The following is a 16,308-nucleotide window of genomic DNA, read 5'->3' as shown; positions in this document are numbered from 1 at the left end:
GCCTGCCCATCCTGTGGGCAGACCTCCACTCTAGCACACATGCTCTGGGAGTGCGGGTCGAGATACCCCAAGTTCAGCAAGGATGAGTGGGACTCGCTTCTGCGTAGCCCCGCTCTAGACAAGCAAATCCTGGCTGTCCGGTGTGCCCGCGACCGGGCTGGTGGGCTAGACCTGCCGGTCCCGACGTGGGACTAGCCGGGTGCGCGACGAGTTCGCGTCCTCGCCGGACCTGTAATAAAAGTTATTTCACTCACTCACTCACTCACTCACTCATTCGTCACGTGTCAAGCCTCGTCCAATGGGAGACTGGAAAACGGCGAAGAAGTAAGGAGAGGGGTAGAGGGCGGGGAGGAAATTCTCCTTTCCTATCTGAACAATGGTTTGCGCTACCTTTAGAACATACCGGGACCTTAGCCGATACGCGCCAGCAGCGCCGCTTCCACCACTGGCGACTGCCGGATATCCTACTGGAAATAATTCACAAACAATGCCTCCATGACGTCACTGATCAGGTCAGAAGGTAGAGGGAGAGGGCGGGAAGGCGGGAGGAGGAGGGTTGCCGCTGAAGCCCTCCTTTCCCACTTCGCATGCAAGTGGCTTGTGTTCGTGCTCTCATGCAGGTCCGCTGGCCGTGCGGCGACATTGGCCAAATCGCGGAGCAGAACCCGCTGAAGTGTGTCGTGTATTAGGAAGCGCTTTCTTCCTACCAGGTTTACCTTGCAAGCTGCTATTCATTTTATAAACCACTGGGTCATTGCTCGTACGCACAAGTGCCAAGCAATTATAACGAATATTTATACAGGGAACCGTTGGTAATTACCAATATTCGTGGTTAATATATTACATTTCGTCATTTCGTGAAAATAGTCGCTTTGAAAGTCCTAACTTGCGGTAACGTTTAGGGCTACACTTCAACTATTCCACAGATATAGTGGGGGGTAGCATAACGAAAATAACTTCATGGCACCATCAATCGTTAATTTTGTTCGTGTATTGGGAAGTGGATCAACTAAAGCTATCCGATTTCTCAGCCAGCCAAAATTCAACACAAGTAAAAGTTCAACGCTTTTGTTTTCATTCACACATTCGGTGCAGAAGCAACTTTCATTCACAACGGAAATTTGTACATAATGAGTGAAAATAGATTCCAGAAGATCCAAACCAATGCGAGAGTTATTAACCACCACCGCTGCGCCTTCGTCTTTTTTAACCTTCGCTGTGTATACCGACAAAGTGTGAACAAAATTTATAGCCCAAAAACACGCACTAAAGCCCTTCATTACAAGTATTTCACCGGCCACAGATAAGCTGCCGTCATGATGATACTGCTCTTATGTCAGTCCACTCAGGCTTGCAGAGAACTGGTTTACTCATGCAAAATGAATACCTGCTCGGAAAATAGGGTGAAATACTTGTGCTTACCCGTGGTCATCAGGAATCCTGAAAAACTTCGCAGAACTATAATTCCCGGTGTTCGAACACCACAGAGCCGGGCAACACATGTGATCCCGATTTAGCCATCTTCGTCTAATGCTTGGTTGACATGATGGTTTCGTGCATCTTCCGTTAGTTTCACGCCTTATCAAGCTTCTCTGTCTTATCTTTCCCATCTTCTCACTTGGGACGACAACCGAAGCAGACGACCAAGCGCGATCTGACTTGCGATATCGCTGGAGACGCCGACGCCAGCCGAGGCGACAAGACGCACCTCGCCACGGCTCCGCTATTTTCACCCAAATACCCGATCTATCGGATATACGACGCTCAACTTTTCTGACGGATGCGAGCAGTGTTCCGGCCCCCCATGGACATCATGTAGGGTAAGCCGTAGCAGTGTACTCTTGTTTCGGAAGCTTTTTCTTGGATCTGCGACACGGCGGCCTCGCTATCCCTAACCGCCGGAGCCTCGCCGGCGGCTGGGGCAAACGCGACTGGGCGTTCCGGCGTCATGGACGAAGAAGCGGCGATGGAGCTGTTACAAGACCAGCTTGAAGAAAAGAACCTGACTCCTGTGGGCTCTCCGCCATGCGGTCTCCTCATCGAGAAGTATAACGGCGCCGGCGTGGTCTCCACGCCGAAACGACTGCATGACCCCGGCGATCCGAAGATTCCGCAGCATGGAAGTTGTCGTGGATGGGGAAACCATCACCGACGAAGAACTGAACGACGGCACTTGGACCGCTCTCGACAAGCAGCGGCGATATGCCCGACGCAAGACTGACACCGAGACGCATCCAGCTGCCGAAGAGAACAAAGGGACGCCAAGTGGAACGCCAAGCAGCGCACCGAGATATCACGCTCGCCCGCCGTCGTTACCGAAGAGAAGACCCCTACCGAGGCTCCCGGCCGAAGATTACAAGATCATCATTCGCCCACAGTGCGCGATCAACCTGCAATCTTACGGCCCAGCCAAGATTCTGCGTACAGCGTGTGCCGCCGCCCAAGCTAACCTGGATGAATCGCTGAAAGAAGATCAAGTCAGAGTACACCCTACTAGCAACACTGCGCTGAGCAGCACCCCATCCAGGGTAAGAGCTGAAGCTTATTATAACATCAAATGCTATAAAATTGAGCAACAGGAATGTGCCGTTTTAACATACGCACCAGCCCCAGAAAATTCAGTGAAAGGCGTTATCTATTACGCTTACTCAGACGAGACTGACGCCGGACATATTCAAGGAAGTATGCACGAGAAATCCAGGATAGGAAATCGTTGGAGCAAGAAGGATAGGATCCTCTCGCCATATTGTGGTGACCTTTGCCGGGCAAGCATTACCCAAGCACGTCCGCTTTTGGGCCTCAGCCTTTATTGTGCATCCATTGCGAACGGATTGCGCTTTAACTGTCGCCGGAGTGGCCGTCGCTCCGATGTCTGTCCGGACCTAAGACGAAGCCTGCGCGACGAAGCTGAGACGCCGCCACGGGGAGCTGAGGCAGCGTAACTGCATCATCTGCCGCGGCGTCACCCTACCGGAGTGGCCGTCGCTCAGCGATGTCTGTCCGGACCTAAGACGACCACGATGCCGCCTATGCGGCGACGAAGAACATGAGACGCCGCCACGGGGAGCTGAGGCAGACTATTACAACGTGCAAGGCGCGTTGCATCATCTGCCGCGGCGGTCACCCTACCGGCGCTCCCAGCTGCCGCTATCGCTTCGTGGGAGATATGCACCTGTGCAGCGCTGGGGGAAAAAAACCAGCTGAAGAGGGAAAAAAAGAAAGCGCGACCACGTCGCCGGCAGCAGGGCCACCGGCCAGCGGCGCACAGAGCGCATCTGGCGCCGGCACAGAGAGCGGAACGAGCTACCGAGACGCCGTGCGGCACAGCCGCCCTTCCGTGCGCTCTGATCAGCGCGAAGCTTCAAATAGCAGGAGTGGCAGCAGGCAGCGCAGCCAGAGCAGCAGCCAGCCTCGCAACCGCTCCAACTCCGAACAAACCAATGACCAGGCGGTATCGAGGAAGGTCGCCTGGTCAGCCAATACCGAGCCCAAGCCCACGTCCACACGACCTCCACAGGACGCGAACCAGGTGAGGGAGCTCGCTGAAGAGATTAAAGCACTAAGACAACAGCTAGAGGCAACCAATGCCAAATCAGGGCCCTAGAAAGTAGGCAGCCAGTTGGAGGCACCCCTATGACGCCGGCTGCACGCGAAATAGTGGTCTGTGTTCGTAGAGATGAGCTTGAATCGATGGAGGCAGAACCGACAAAAAAACGCAAAGCGTCAGTGCGGGACACACCCAAGGTGTCCGAAGCCTCGAACTCTACGGACAGAGTAGATAAGTTAGAAAGAGCAATTGCTCAGCTAGCTGACGCAGTCTCCAATCACATAAAAAACCACCGCAGAATTTCAGCAGATGATGGCCCACGAGCTTACAAGGATAGGGGCTGTATACAGAGCCGAATGTACCCAGGGATCTTACACAAGCCCGGAACACGAACAACTTGCCACCACAGCCACCAAAGTGCTCAACACTAAGGGCTTCAAAATGACATCTGTACTACCGTTAAGGCAGAACCATACACGAAGAAAGATGGCTGAAACCATTAAGATTATACAATGGAACTGCAGATCCTTTAAGAAAAAGCGTGCAGCACTGCAGTTCCAACTCGCTACCTTTGATCCCAAGGGAGATGTTGTAGCCTTACAGGAAAACAGGCACGCAAGTCAAAATTACTGGGTATACCACGTTAAATGGAATTAACTGAAGCCGACAACAGACCTTCTACGGCAGTTGCGATACAACGCAACCTTACGGCAATGGAAATTGATCTGGAGGAAGACAACATTCCTTACACTTTGTATAGCTGCTGCCTAGAAAAAGGGAACACAGATGTGTATTCATTCTTAACTTGTACAGCTCGCCGAAAGATAAAGCAACAGAGTTATTGCCCTCCTGAAAAAAAAGCCTGTAAAGCCGCAGAGAAGGAACAACTCGTTGATGTAGGAGACTTTAACGCTCCGCACACACTCTGGGGATACCAAAACTGCACTAGGAAAGGCAATGCGCTATATTCAATGACAAGTGACTTAGAACTTACACTCATCACCGACCCAGATAGGCCCACGCGTATCGGCAACAGTGTATGCCGAAATACCACACCCGACTTATGCTTCGTCAGAAATGCCAATGGGGCTCTTTGGGATAACACCGAAACTAGTCTTGGGAGCGATCACTATCTCGTTCTTATCACTATCTTTTCCAAAGGGCACAAAAGGAAAATGAAGCTAACTCCACACACCAAATGGGATGTATTCCAATACGTAAGAAACCGCAAACAGCTCACCGATATAGCAGACCTCACTGCGTGGACGAATTAGCTTATCCAGGATGTGGACAATGCCACAACCATGGCACCGATAGAAGAGGAAGGCCCCGTGCCGGACTCTAAACTCGTAGGTCTATGGGAAAAGCATAAAGACCTTCAGCAGAGATGGCTAAAGAATAAGATCAACCGCACGCTGCGCCGCGAACTCGCCGCCCTAGAGAAAGAGATTCAGGACTTCTCTAGCGAGCTCATCACTATGCAATGGAACCAATTATGTGACAGCATGAATGGCCAGTTGAGCAAAAAGAACCCCTGGACCCTGCTTAAACACATGCTAGATCCACAGCACTCTAAAAGTGCTGCTCATAAAAGGGTTCAGAAAATCGTACACAGTTTTCCGGGAACAGACTCTGATCTCATCAATCTCTTGACCATGCAATATCTTAATACAGAACGGGAGCCGGGTGCATATATAGAGTACAGAGGAGATGAAAAACAGAACATTAGACGAAGACATCGCTGAGGCCGAAGTATGCGCTGCTTTAAACTGCCTACGCACGACATCATCAGCCGGTAAAGATAACATCAACAAAATGCTAAGGAATCTAGATAACCCTACCATAACAATGATCACCAATCTCTTTAATCAGCACTGGCAAAACGGTGCACTCCCGCAAGAGTGGAAGGATGCTAGGGTGGTCTTCATTCCTAAACCAGGCAAGTCACTCAGTCTAGAGAGCTTCCGGCCCATATCCCTTACCTCTTGTCTTGGTAAGGCCATGGAGCATGTGGTTCTCAATAGGCTGGTTGACTATGCCGAAACTAACCACCTCTTCCCGGAGACAATGATAGGCTTTCGACCTAAACTGTGCACCGAAGACATACTGTGGCAGGTACAAAATGATATCCTTAACCCAGCGCCTATACGCGCAACTCGAACAGTGTTAGCATTAGACATACACAAAGTGTTTGACAATGTCTCACATCGAGCCATTCTAGAAAACGTATCCAACATGACCGTAGGTAAGAGAACATACACCTATATTACCACATTCCTCAGGGGGCGTACTGCCACCCTAAACATAGGAGATATTAAAAGCAAAATCATAGAGCTCGGCACTAGAGGTACACCACAGGGAGCCTTACTTTCTCCCTTCCTCTTTAATACCACTATGAGAGGCTTATCCCGGCAGCTAAACGAGATTCCTCATATCAGGCACGCCATCTACGCCGATGACGTAACGATCTGGACGTGCACTGGCTCGGATGGAGAAATTTCAGAATCCCTGCAGGCAGCAGCTGACGCAGTGCAGAAACACGCTCGCAACAATGGCCTCAGCTGTTCACCGAAAAAATGAGAACTGCTTATAGTCCGGAACAAAACTCCTGCAAACCCGGCTGCCAATATGGCTGCACACATTCAGGAGCAGGTAGCTGGACAACCGGGCCCGCCCGTTCCTAAAATCAGAGTGTTAGGATTGTGGATTCAGCAAAACACGCACAACCAAGAAGCCATAACACGTCTCCAAACTACAGCTGGGCAACTACAGAACCTTCTCAGGAGGGTCTCCAACCGACGGCACGGAGTTAAGGAGAAAGATGCCTGCAGACTAATCCAAGCTTTTTTTTTCTGAGCCGAGTGGCGTATGTCTGCCCTTACTTACATCTCAGGAAGAGGGACTTGGAAGGGATTAACGGTCTAATCTGAACTTTATTCAAACAGGCTCTTGGGCTACCAAAATGGACTAGTACGAAGGCACTCTTGAGTCTAGGGATGCATAACAACGTTGAGGAAATCATAGAGGCCCACAAATGGGCTCAAACACTTCGATTATCCGGCACACACGCGGGACAGCGGATCCTGGACACCTTGGGGTATCGCCCTGCCTTAGACATCCCGCAACGACACCGGATACCTAACACTATCCGGACCAAGATCATTATCCCCCCGCTTCCCAAAAACATGAGTACTGAAAACAATGGTAGAGGCAAAGCTAGGGCGGCGGCACTCTGGCAATGATACAAAAACCAACCCGCCATATACGTGGATGCTGCTCGCGCCAGTGATTTTCGACACACCATAGCCGTCACTACTGGCGACGGACACACCATCAGCTGTGCGACGGTAAACACATCCTCCATTGTAGAGGCGGAAGAGGCCGCCATCGCCATGGGCACTTCCATCCCGGGCACCAAGATTATTATATCCGACTCGAAAACATCGATTCGTAACTACACCTCGGGTTTCATTTCCCCTCGAGCGTTCAGAATCATCAACAAAGAACTCAATGAGTTAAAGTTGGTGTGGGTACCCGCTCATGCGGGCAACCCCGGTAATGAGGCCGCCCACCTAGCCGCCCGAGCAGCAAGTAACCGGGAGGTGGGCCTGCCCGACCGGGTTGACCGACATGCGGGTATCCACACCTTTAACGAAATGACAATTTATTACCGCGAATCGAGGCGAATATATCCATCCCCGCACGAGACATTGACAAGAATACAGGCCACTAACCTCAGGAGAGTACAGACTAGGTCTGTACTTAGTCCAAAAAGACTAGCTGCAATGACCGGTGATGAATATCCACCAAACTGCAAACATTGTAACGGCCCCCTCGCGGACCAAGATCACATCTTGTGGGGATGCCAAAAGGACCCTCCCCCGAGAGAACTCTTTCGGCGAGCTCCTTCACACGAAGAGTGGGAGATGAAGACGAAAACTTACAACCCGGAAGACCAGATACGGTTGGCGGAATGGGCTGATAGCGTCGCGGCGAAGCCGATGCCACGCTAGCCCATTCCGCTGGGAAAGAAAACTCCATTTAACCTCGATAATAAAAGTTTATTCTCTCTCTCTCTCTCTTGCGATATCGCTGAGCGAGTGGCAAGGGTGAGCGGAGGCAAGCTCGACGTAAAGTCTCTCTATATAAAAAGTAGCGACACGCTTTGAAGAATGCCGCCTCCTCCTCGCACGCCCTGTCCGAGGCGGACGCCGCGTCGGTATTGGCCTAATGGCATCACGAGGTCCGTCGCGCCGCCAGGCGCTGGCGGCGTTTGTTTACGATCGCCGCTCCATCGCCATTTTCGCCCGAGAAGCGTCTATCGACTGGCGAGGAGCACAACGATAGCGGCGAAGACAGTCGGCGATTGTCGAAATCTGATCAGCGGCGAAACGCGTCGACTTTCATACATGTGTCATCGAAGGTTCGACAGTAATCCCTGGAGGCCGCGTGTCTTCCAGAAAGTACTAAACAGTTCGCGACACAAAACAATCAGATTACATAAGCGTCGGTGACAGCAGACAACATATAGACGCATCAATAACGTTCTAGAAACGGCCGATACAAGCAGGTGCGTCGTGCGCCTAACGATAACGCTTAAAATTTGTTAGCCGGTGAAAAGCGGTCAACGGTGAACGATAAATGAGTGCACGTGTCTCAAGCGCTGTAGGCGGCGCCACGGTCGAGAAAGGAGCGCGAAAGGGAGGAGAAACGAGGAGGAGGGAAGGCGGAGGAGGAGAGTGTCGCTACTTTTTATTAGAGGGGCTTTAGCTCGACGGACGCACGAGGGCGACCACCTCCCCGCACTTCGTCCGATTTAAAATTCACAAAAAGAAAAATAAGAAATAACCTTAGGATGTCCGGCAACCGCTAGGAGCACGCGTGTTACTTAAAACCGAAACTAGCTTTACTTTCCGGGGGCTGCTTCAAGCAGCTTGAAAGTTGAACAGGCGGCGGGTTCCTCCTTCTGCTGGGAGGTCACGTGGCAAGTAGCGCTCTCGATGATGATGCAACCATTTAAGGAACGGAGATTTGCTGCCCTATGGATGGCTATGCTTTCGCTAGTTAAATGCGTCGAACGCAATTGTCCAAAACCCGACGTGTGTTCGCGTGCGTCTAAATGTCGTACAAAAATCCCTCACGTGACCTCATCTTAGGTGCCTAGGGACAGAATCCTTTAGGACTTTCAGAAGGCACGATGCTGGCTCCAAGTGGCGTTGCATCTCTGGCCCACGCCGACCGCGCGTTGTTCAACGCTGGTTGTGTGATTAAAAATTAAATTATGGGGTTTTACGTGCCAAAACCACGATCTGATTATGAGGCACGCCGTAGTGGCGGACTCCGGAAATTTGGACCTCCTGGGGTTCCTTAACGTGCACCTAAATCTAAGTACATGGGTGTTTTCCCATTTCGCCCCCATCGAAATGCGGCCGCCGAGGCCGGGATTCGATCCCGCGACCTCGTGCTCAGCAGCTCAACACCATAGCCACTGAGCCACCACGGCGGGTGCTGGTTGTGTGATGAATCAGCAGTGGGTTATAGCTAGGGCTCTGTATTTTCGGTGTTTATTTTTCTTGAAAATCGGCGGGTGTTTATCGGAGTTTATATTTCTGGCGGAAATTCAGCGTTTATCGGAGTTTATTTTTCGTAAATACCCAATTCTCCGAAATTCTGAGTTTTGAATTATTCTCAAAACCCGCAAATCTTCCATCAATTCATATCTGAATACTATAATATCAAAACACACGAAGCACATTTTATTTTTTCTAGAACATTTGAATGGACAAAAACATATACGCACAAGCGAAATACTTGAACACAGAACACCTTTAATTTTGCGCATAACAACCTTAGCTTAAAGTTCATTGTAAAACACGCAAGCATACTTTGCGAGATTGCTGTCACTGATCGAAGCACACTCCATTCTATTGACGACTCTCAGCTTTGAAAACGCCCTTTCAACGTTGGCGCTAGAAACAGGAAGCGCCAGAAGACGCAGCGCGCAGCGAGAAAGCACTGGCCACTCGACATTGTGAAGTCTCCAAAACGACAGGGGTTTAACAATGTTACGTATTTCATAGCACTGATAGTTCGCAAAATCACCCCGGAGCTGGCTCAGGTCATCAGTTTCAAGAAGCACTAATTGAAAAATAGGCGCATAGGTTTCGAACGCGCAGGGAAGCTCATGCTTCACATTTGGGTTCACAATTTGAACACAGTACCAAAATGATTCTTTGTGTACTGGAGTTGATCGCACAGGTTCCTCTCAGATGTCTGTCTCCACTTTTCGGCGACAGCAGCGTGGTATCCGTTAAAGTCTGCGACAGTCGTTAAGCGTTGATTCTCGTCAAGGAGGTCCAACATACTTGTGACATCTGATGCGAAGACCTCGGTTGGATCCCGCCATTGACTGATGAGTGCGTGCAAACGAACCCCCAGTATGGGATAAACTTGATGTATCAGGTTACTCTCTGCCTCAAGTTCCTTAATGATTGAGATCAAGGCACACGCATTGGTCTTCAGAAACCTCATCTTAACGAGCAAGTCGTGCACAGCTTCAGGCGATGAAACAAGACTCCTGAGCATTTCACACTTCGTCCCCTTGGCTTCGTCGCTTCTCAAGAAAGACAAAATGGCGCGCTAGTAGTCCAAAATATTTTCTAGAGCTTCATAAGACGAGAACCACCTCGACGAACATGCGGTTTTTAGCGACTTGATGGTGATACCCATGGCCAAGCAAATCGCAGTTTATCGGATAAATCCGAATTGTCAAAAATTTTACCGACGAATGTTTATCGAATTTTTTCGGATAAAACCGAAAACACGGAGCCCTAGTTATAGCTCCGATCACTCAAAAAGCTTGGCTATGGAGGAGGATAACTTGTAATCGTCCGTAGTTCTCTTAATATGAGACGCTTCACACAAATTGGGGTGTGAATGTTTTACTTTAGCTTTACCCTACGCGCCTACAAAATTTGTCCTGACCGTTTCAGGGACCCTTTCAGCGAATAAGCGAAAGGGCCACGGTAGTAGCCATGTTTTTTATTTATTTACAGAGTACCTACATCGCCATAAAGACATTACGTAGGGGGGAACAAAACATAACCAGTAATACAGAAAAGCTTTTGCACAGATATACTCACAAACAGAAGCACTACAATAGTATTTAGAGAGAGACACTAGTAATGTCAAACAAACAGGTTTTCAAGATATATAGCAAACACATTTGTTTTACAAGAGCACCATCACAGCATAGAATAGAATAATTCGTTATTTGACACATTTACTATATCATTTGATAAAGTATTCCATTGTCGAATTGATTTGGGGAAAAAAGAGTAGTAAAACGTGTTTGTTCTGCAGTTATAGGCTGAGATCTTTTTGTTGTTATCACAGCGAGTCGATATGTAATCTGGGTCCAGAAGATAGATATGGCGATCGATACCTGTCTCACTGTTATATATTCGGTGTAATAGTTTAAGCCTTAACTTCTGCCTACGCATGTGTAGTAGATCCCATCCTAAAGTGGCCTTCATTTCGGAAACGCTAGAGTACGGGCTGTAATTATTGCAAACAAACCTTACTGCTTGGTTCTGTAGTTTTTCCAGTCTATTAATGAGGTAATCTTGATAGGGATCCCATATTACACAAGCATAATCAAGTATTGTTCTGACATGTAAGAAGTATAAAGTTTCTTTAACTTCGCGCGTTGCCTGTTTGAAATTTCTGCGAATAAAATGTAACATTCTACTAGCTTTTGCTATGACAGTGTCAATCTGTTTATGCCAAGTGAGTGATTCGGTGAAATAGACTCCTAGATACTTGTATTCCGACTGTATTTCGATAAGCGTGCCATTGATGTTATATCGGTGCTGAAATTTGGATAATTTTCTGGAAAAACTTATGCTACTGCACTTTTTTATATTTAAGTTCATGTTCCATTTTTTACACCAGTTCGCTACCTTGTCTAAATCTGTTTGCAAAGTGTCTATGTCATATTCAGTAGTAATTTCTCTGTAAATCACACAGTCATCGGCAAATAGTTTTATAGGTGATGTAATTAGTTCGACAATGTCATTTATGTAGATTAAAAACAACAAGGGGCCCAGTACGCTTCCCTGAGGAACGCCCGAAGAAACGGTTATTGGTGAAGATGCGGCGTTGTTTAGGACGACAAACTGGGTTCTTCCGTTTAGGTAGTTTCGTATCCAATTTTGAACGTTTTTGTTTACATTTATTGCAGCAAGCTTTACATCTAAGAGTTTATGGGACACAGTATCAAAAGCTTTTTGAAAATCAATAAAAACCGCGTCTACCTGACTATTGTTATCAATGGCTTTGGATAAGTAGTGCTGAAATTCTATTAGTTGTGTGTTGCAGGAATAACCTTTTCGGAATCCGTGCTGGGAAGACGTAAAGAAAGCGTTTGAGTCAAGAAATGCAGATATGTTACTATATAAAATGTGTTCGAATATTTTGCAACATATCGACGTTAGTGAAATCGGCCTATAGTTTTCTCTGAGTTTTCTATCGCCCGATTTAAAAACTGGTGTCACGCTTGCCGTTTTCCAATCTTGGGGAATGAGGCCTGTTTCGAGGGAAAGCTTATAGATGATCGTTAAATACGGAGCAATGATGCTATGACACTCTTTAAGGACCACTGGGGATATTCCATCAGGTCCAGTTGCTTTTGTTTCATCTAAATGCCGTAATAAAGAATCGACGCCACTAACATCAAATTCAATGTCTGGCATCATATCGCCCTGATTGGCGTTGTTCAAAAGCGAAGTCTCTCCAGTAGACACTAGCGAAAACACAGATTGGAAGTACTGGTTAAAGGATTCCGCCCTCTGATAGTCTGACGTCACAGTTTTGCCATCAATAGTTAAAGATGGTATGGATATGTCTTCTTTTCGGTTTTGTTTTACATATTTCCAAAACGATTTTGGGTTTTCTCTCAAGTCCTTATTTAATTTAACAAAGAAGGTATCTTTCGCAGACTTAATTGTTGCTTTCAATAGATTATTTATCTCTTGCAAGCGTTTCTGATTTGCCTAGACTGGTGTCGGCAGAAAACGTTTTATACGTTTGTCTTGCTTTCCTTATAAGTTTACGTATTTCTACGTTAAACCAAAGCTTTTGTTTTTTTCGTTGCCGCAGGTACCTGCATGGAACATGAATTTCGACTAATTGAAGTATTTTGTCCCGGAATGACGACCACAAAGCTAACGGACAGCGTGCGTTTGAAAGATACTGGAAAGTAGGGAAGAAATTTTCAAGTTCGGTCCTAATAGCGACATAGTCTCCTCTGTCGTAGCTGTACACTTTTCTTTGCGGAATTTGCGGCATCCGTACTCGCTGTATGTTAAGTTCTATGACAACTGCCCTGTGGTCACTAATACCTGGACAAACAGTAACTTTTGATACTAAGTTCGGCTCATTGCAAAGTACTAAGTCTAAAATTGCATTTTCTCGCGTAGGTTCCAGTACGTACTGCTGTAATCCATTTAATCCGACCAGTTCTTCGAACTCTGTGTAAATACGGTACCTATTACCAGCCACACATCCGGCATTCCAGTTGAAGTCAGGCAAATTGAAATCACCCCCCAAAAATACGCTATTAGGCACAAGAGATAGCATCTCAGACAGCAGTCCGAATGAGTCGCTGCTGCCGGGTGGGCGGTAGAAAGTCCCGTACACAACATTGTTACCTTTAGGTAATTTCACAAGGCACCAGACAGACTCAGAATCGTTTTCAAATAAAATTTGTGTACTTGACAATGCATTTGATATCAAAATAAATACTCCCCCGCCATGCCCATGCCTATCTTTCCGATAGACAGTAAAACCAGGTGGAAAGATTTCTACATTAGGTATCGTCTTGTCTAACCATGATTCGGTGCCCATCACGATCTGAGGTTTAACAGTGGCTACTAAAGAGATGAAGCTATCGACTTTGTTCTTTATGCTGCGACAATTTACAAGCAGGACAGAGAGCCGTTCAGGCTGCGAGCAACGTGCTGGATTATCTTGGGGCGGACCAGAATTCGGAATGCGTCAATTGCCTCTATTCAGTCGCGCATGCGTCTGTAGTGGAACTGGCGTTCGCATATCGCTATCCCAGACAAACGTTTGCCCATTGATGATCAATTTATCATAACTCAAGCGAACACGATTTTCTTTGTTTTCTCTTTTTTCTTTCGCATAATTCCAAAGCTGACGTCTTTTTTCTTGTACGGCTCGGCTGAAATCTTCAGAGATGCCGTACGAAGTGCCTTTTAGTCTGTAAGCATTTTTAAAGACGACTTCTCTAGCCTTCCACCGTGAAAAGCATGCTACTATGGGCCGGTTTTTGCCTTCTCTGAAAACTCCTACGCGATGAGCCCGTTCAACCGAAATATTATCAAGTTTCATCACATCTTTGCATATTCCACTAATTAGTTTTTCAGACGCCTCCCACGTCTCGTATGCTCCCTGTCAGGCAACCCGAAAAATACCAAATTCTGTCTACGGCTTCTATTCTCCAAGTCGTCCAGTTTAGCCATCAATTTGTCTTCAATTTTTTCCACCCGAGCAATACGACTTTCTACATTGCTTGTCTTCTCTATTAAGCCCGTAATTTTAGATTCTAATTCACTTTGTCTTGTTGTAATTTCCGTTAACTTCGCGAGCACAGTTTCCTGGCCTGTTTTCATTTCTAAGAGAATCCTTTCAATGTTTGTCATTTGGTCACGTTCCACTGCATTCATGGGCCCTGGATTTAGCTCTACGTCCCCCGATAGGAGCAGTAAGATCTGGGAAAGCGCAGACAGCCGTCGTAGAGAGAGAATAGCATAGCATCAACGAAACACAGGCTGACATGTTCAAAGCATTCAAACATTTGTCGCTTGCTAATGGGGCACGACACTCTTAAAAGCATAACATTGCTAGAGCGATAACACTTAGTTCCATTTAGGTAACTGACCTGGTACATGAAGAATCGTGAGTTTGTGCCGAAAAGAGCGTCGTGCCCCAGTCGCTGTAGGCTTGGCTGGTCCTTTATATGGCCAGCGCGCAGCGGAACCGGAAAGGTCCCCCGATGCGCAGATTCCATTTCGATGCGTCGGAGATCGTACACGATTTCCAGCAAATAATCTTGCGGACCGTGTGAGACACGAGCAGATGATTGCAGATCAGTTGTAGCAGCCGCCGGCCAAGGTTTGGTGAAGCCATGGTCCACCGCCCCGACGACGTTCGCCACGACAGCGAAGAATCCGAGCAGCACCTGGTACATGAAGAATCGTGAGTTTGTGCCGAAAAGAGCGTCGTGCCCCAGTCGCTGTAGGCTTGGCTGGTCCTTTATATGGCCAGCGCGCAGCGGAACCGGAAAGGTCCCCCGATGCGCAGATTCCATTTCGATGCGTCGGAGATCGTACACGATTTCCAGCAAATAATCTTGCGGACCGTGTGAGACACGAGCAGATGATTGCAGATCAGTTGTAGCAGCCGCCGGCCAAGGTTTGGTGAAGCCATGGTCCACCGCCCCGACGACGTTCGCCACGACAGCGAAGAATCCGAGCAGCACCTGGTACCTGAAGAATCGTGAGTTTGTGCCGAAAAGAGCGCCGTGCCCCGAATGGGTCACGTTCGGGGCACGGCGCTCGTTTCGAATGGGTATGAAGAGGACCAAATAAAAACCCCACCAAACCCGGCTTCAATCGCGTTGCGCGATGCTCCCTCCGATCTTTTTCCGTCCGCCATGTTCAGCACAATAGAACACCCAGAGATTTTTTTTTGGGGGGGGGGGGGGGGGCGGTCACAAGAGGTTGGCTTGACGAGGCTAGCGGATTCACGTGATGCTCGCGCCTACTTTTTTTTCCTTCGTCCATGACATTCGTATACAACAACAGAATTAGCGGCACTACGTGAGTGTAACATAGTAAACAAATATATTTGACAAAGAAGTAATTTGGTTTTGTTCTAACCGTTCTGCCAATCACAAAAGTCTGGCAGCCAAACAAGGTTTATTAATGTCTAGCCACCCCGCCGGTTTTTTTCTAACCACCCCCCCCCCCCCCCCTGAACACAACTTCCTTTTTTTCAGATTTGTAAACGTCTTGGATCAAAACCAGAGTTCAATGTTATATACATGCATGTTGTGTCAATGAATAATTTTTATATGCATCCTGGTTTAGAATATAGTTTTTTGTGTTACTGGCAGTGGGGGGGGGGGGGGGAGGGGAGGGGCAAGCTTGAAAGTAGGAAACTAAGAGATCTAATGTTTAATGTCGCTGCAAAAAGCATCATTAGGGCTCGTTCATTTGCCCGTCACTTATAAAATAGCAGAGCTATAGCACAATTTTCGCCAAAAATTTAGGAACGCTCGGACTAGCAGCGACTAGCATTGATAGGTGGCGAAGCTCAAAGGTCACGCTTTTGATTGCTGCATGCGGCGGAAGCGATTGCGAGACCCGGAAACACGCCATGAATGTTAGGTTTTGCACACCATTTATTCCTCTGAGATCCGCGTTTAGCGGTAATGGGGTGGCGTCTACGATAATTCATTAGGAAAAGTAATAGCGATTTTGATACCGTGTTATTAAACGCTCCCTAACCACACTGCAACTAGCTGAGAGTTTAATAAAAGTGCTGGTCGGGAAGTTCACTTGTAAAGGCTGCCTCTTGACGCAGAACGTTGAGAACACACGCAGAATATTTCGCAACTCGCGCGACAAACTACATTGAACTAACCTGTGGTTTTGCTATATAGAATGTAAGCAGCA

At 47.8% G+C, this 16,308-nt stretch overlaps 1 protein-coding gene and 1 pseudogene across 1 annotated transcript; both read right to left on the bottom strand.

Moving 5' to 3' along the window:
* Window positions 1–3,348: 3,348 nt before the first annotated feature.
* Window positions 3,349–13,603, bottom strand: LOC125942040 (uncharacterized; the record flags this gene model as incomplete). The annotated part of the gene is made up of 3 exons (XM_049659957.1): window positions 3,349–3,542; window positions 4,788–4,902; window positions 12,845–13,603. Coding segments are annotated over 3 exons (1,068 nt in total), but the record flags the coding sequence as incomplete, so codon positions are not given.
* Window positions 13,593–15,106, bottom strand: LOC119435832 (uncharacterized; annotated as a pseudogene).
* Between the last annotated feature and the right edge of the window lie 1,202 nt (window positions 15,107–16,308).

This window comes from Dermacentor silvarum, unplaced genomic scaffold (assembly GCF_013339745.2).
Source record: "Dermacentor silvarum isolate Dsil-2018 unplaced genomic scaffold, BIME_Dsil_1.4 Seq94, whole genome shotgun sequence".
Lineage (NCBI taxonomy): Eukaryota > Metazoa > Arthropoda > Arachnida > Ixodida > Ixodidae > Dermacentor > Dermacentor silvarum.
The sequence above is the reverse complement of the archived record's forward strand: the minus strand, read 5'-3'. Positions and strand labels throughout refer to the sequence as shown.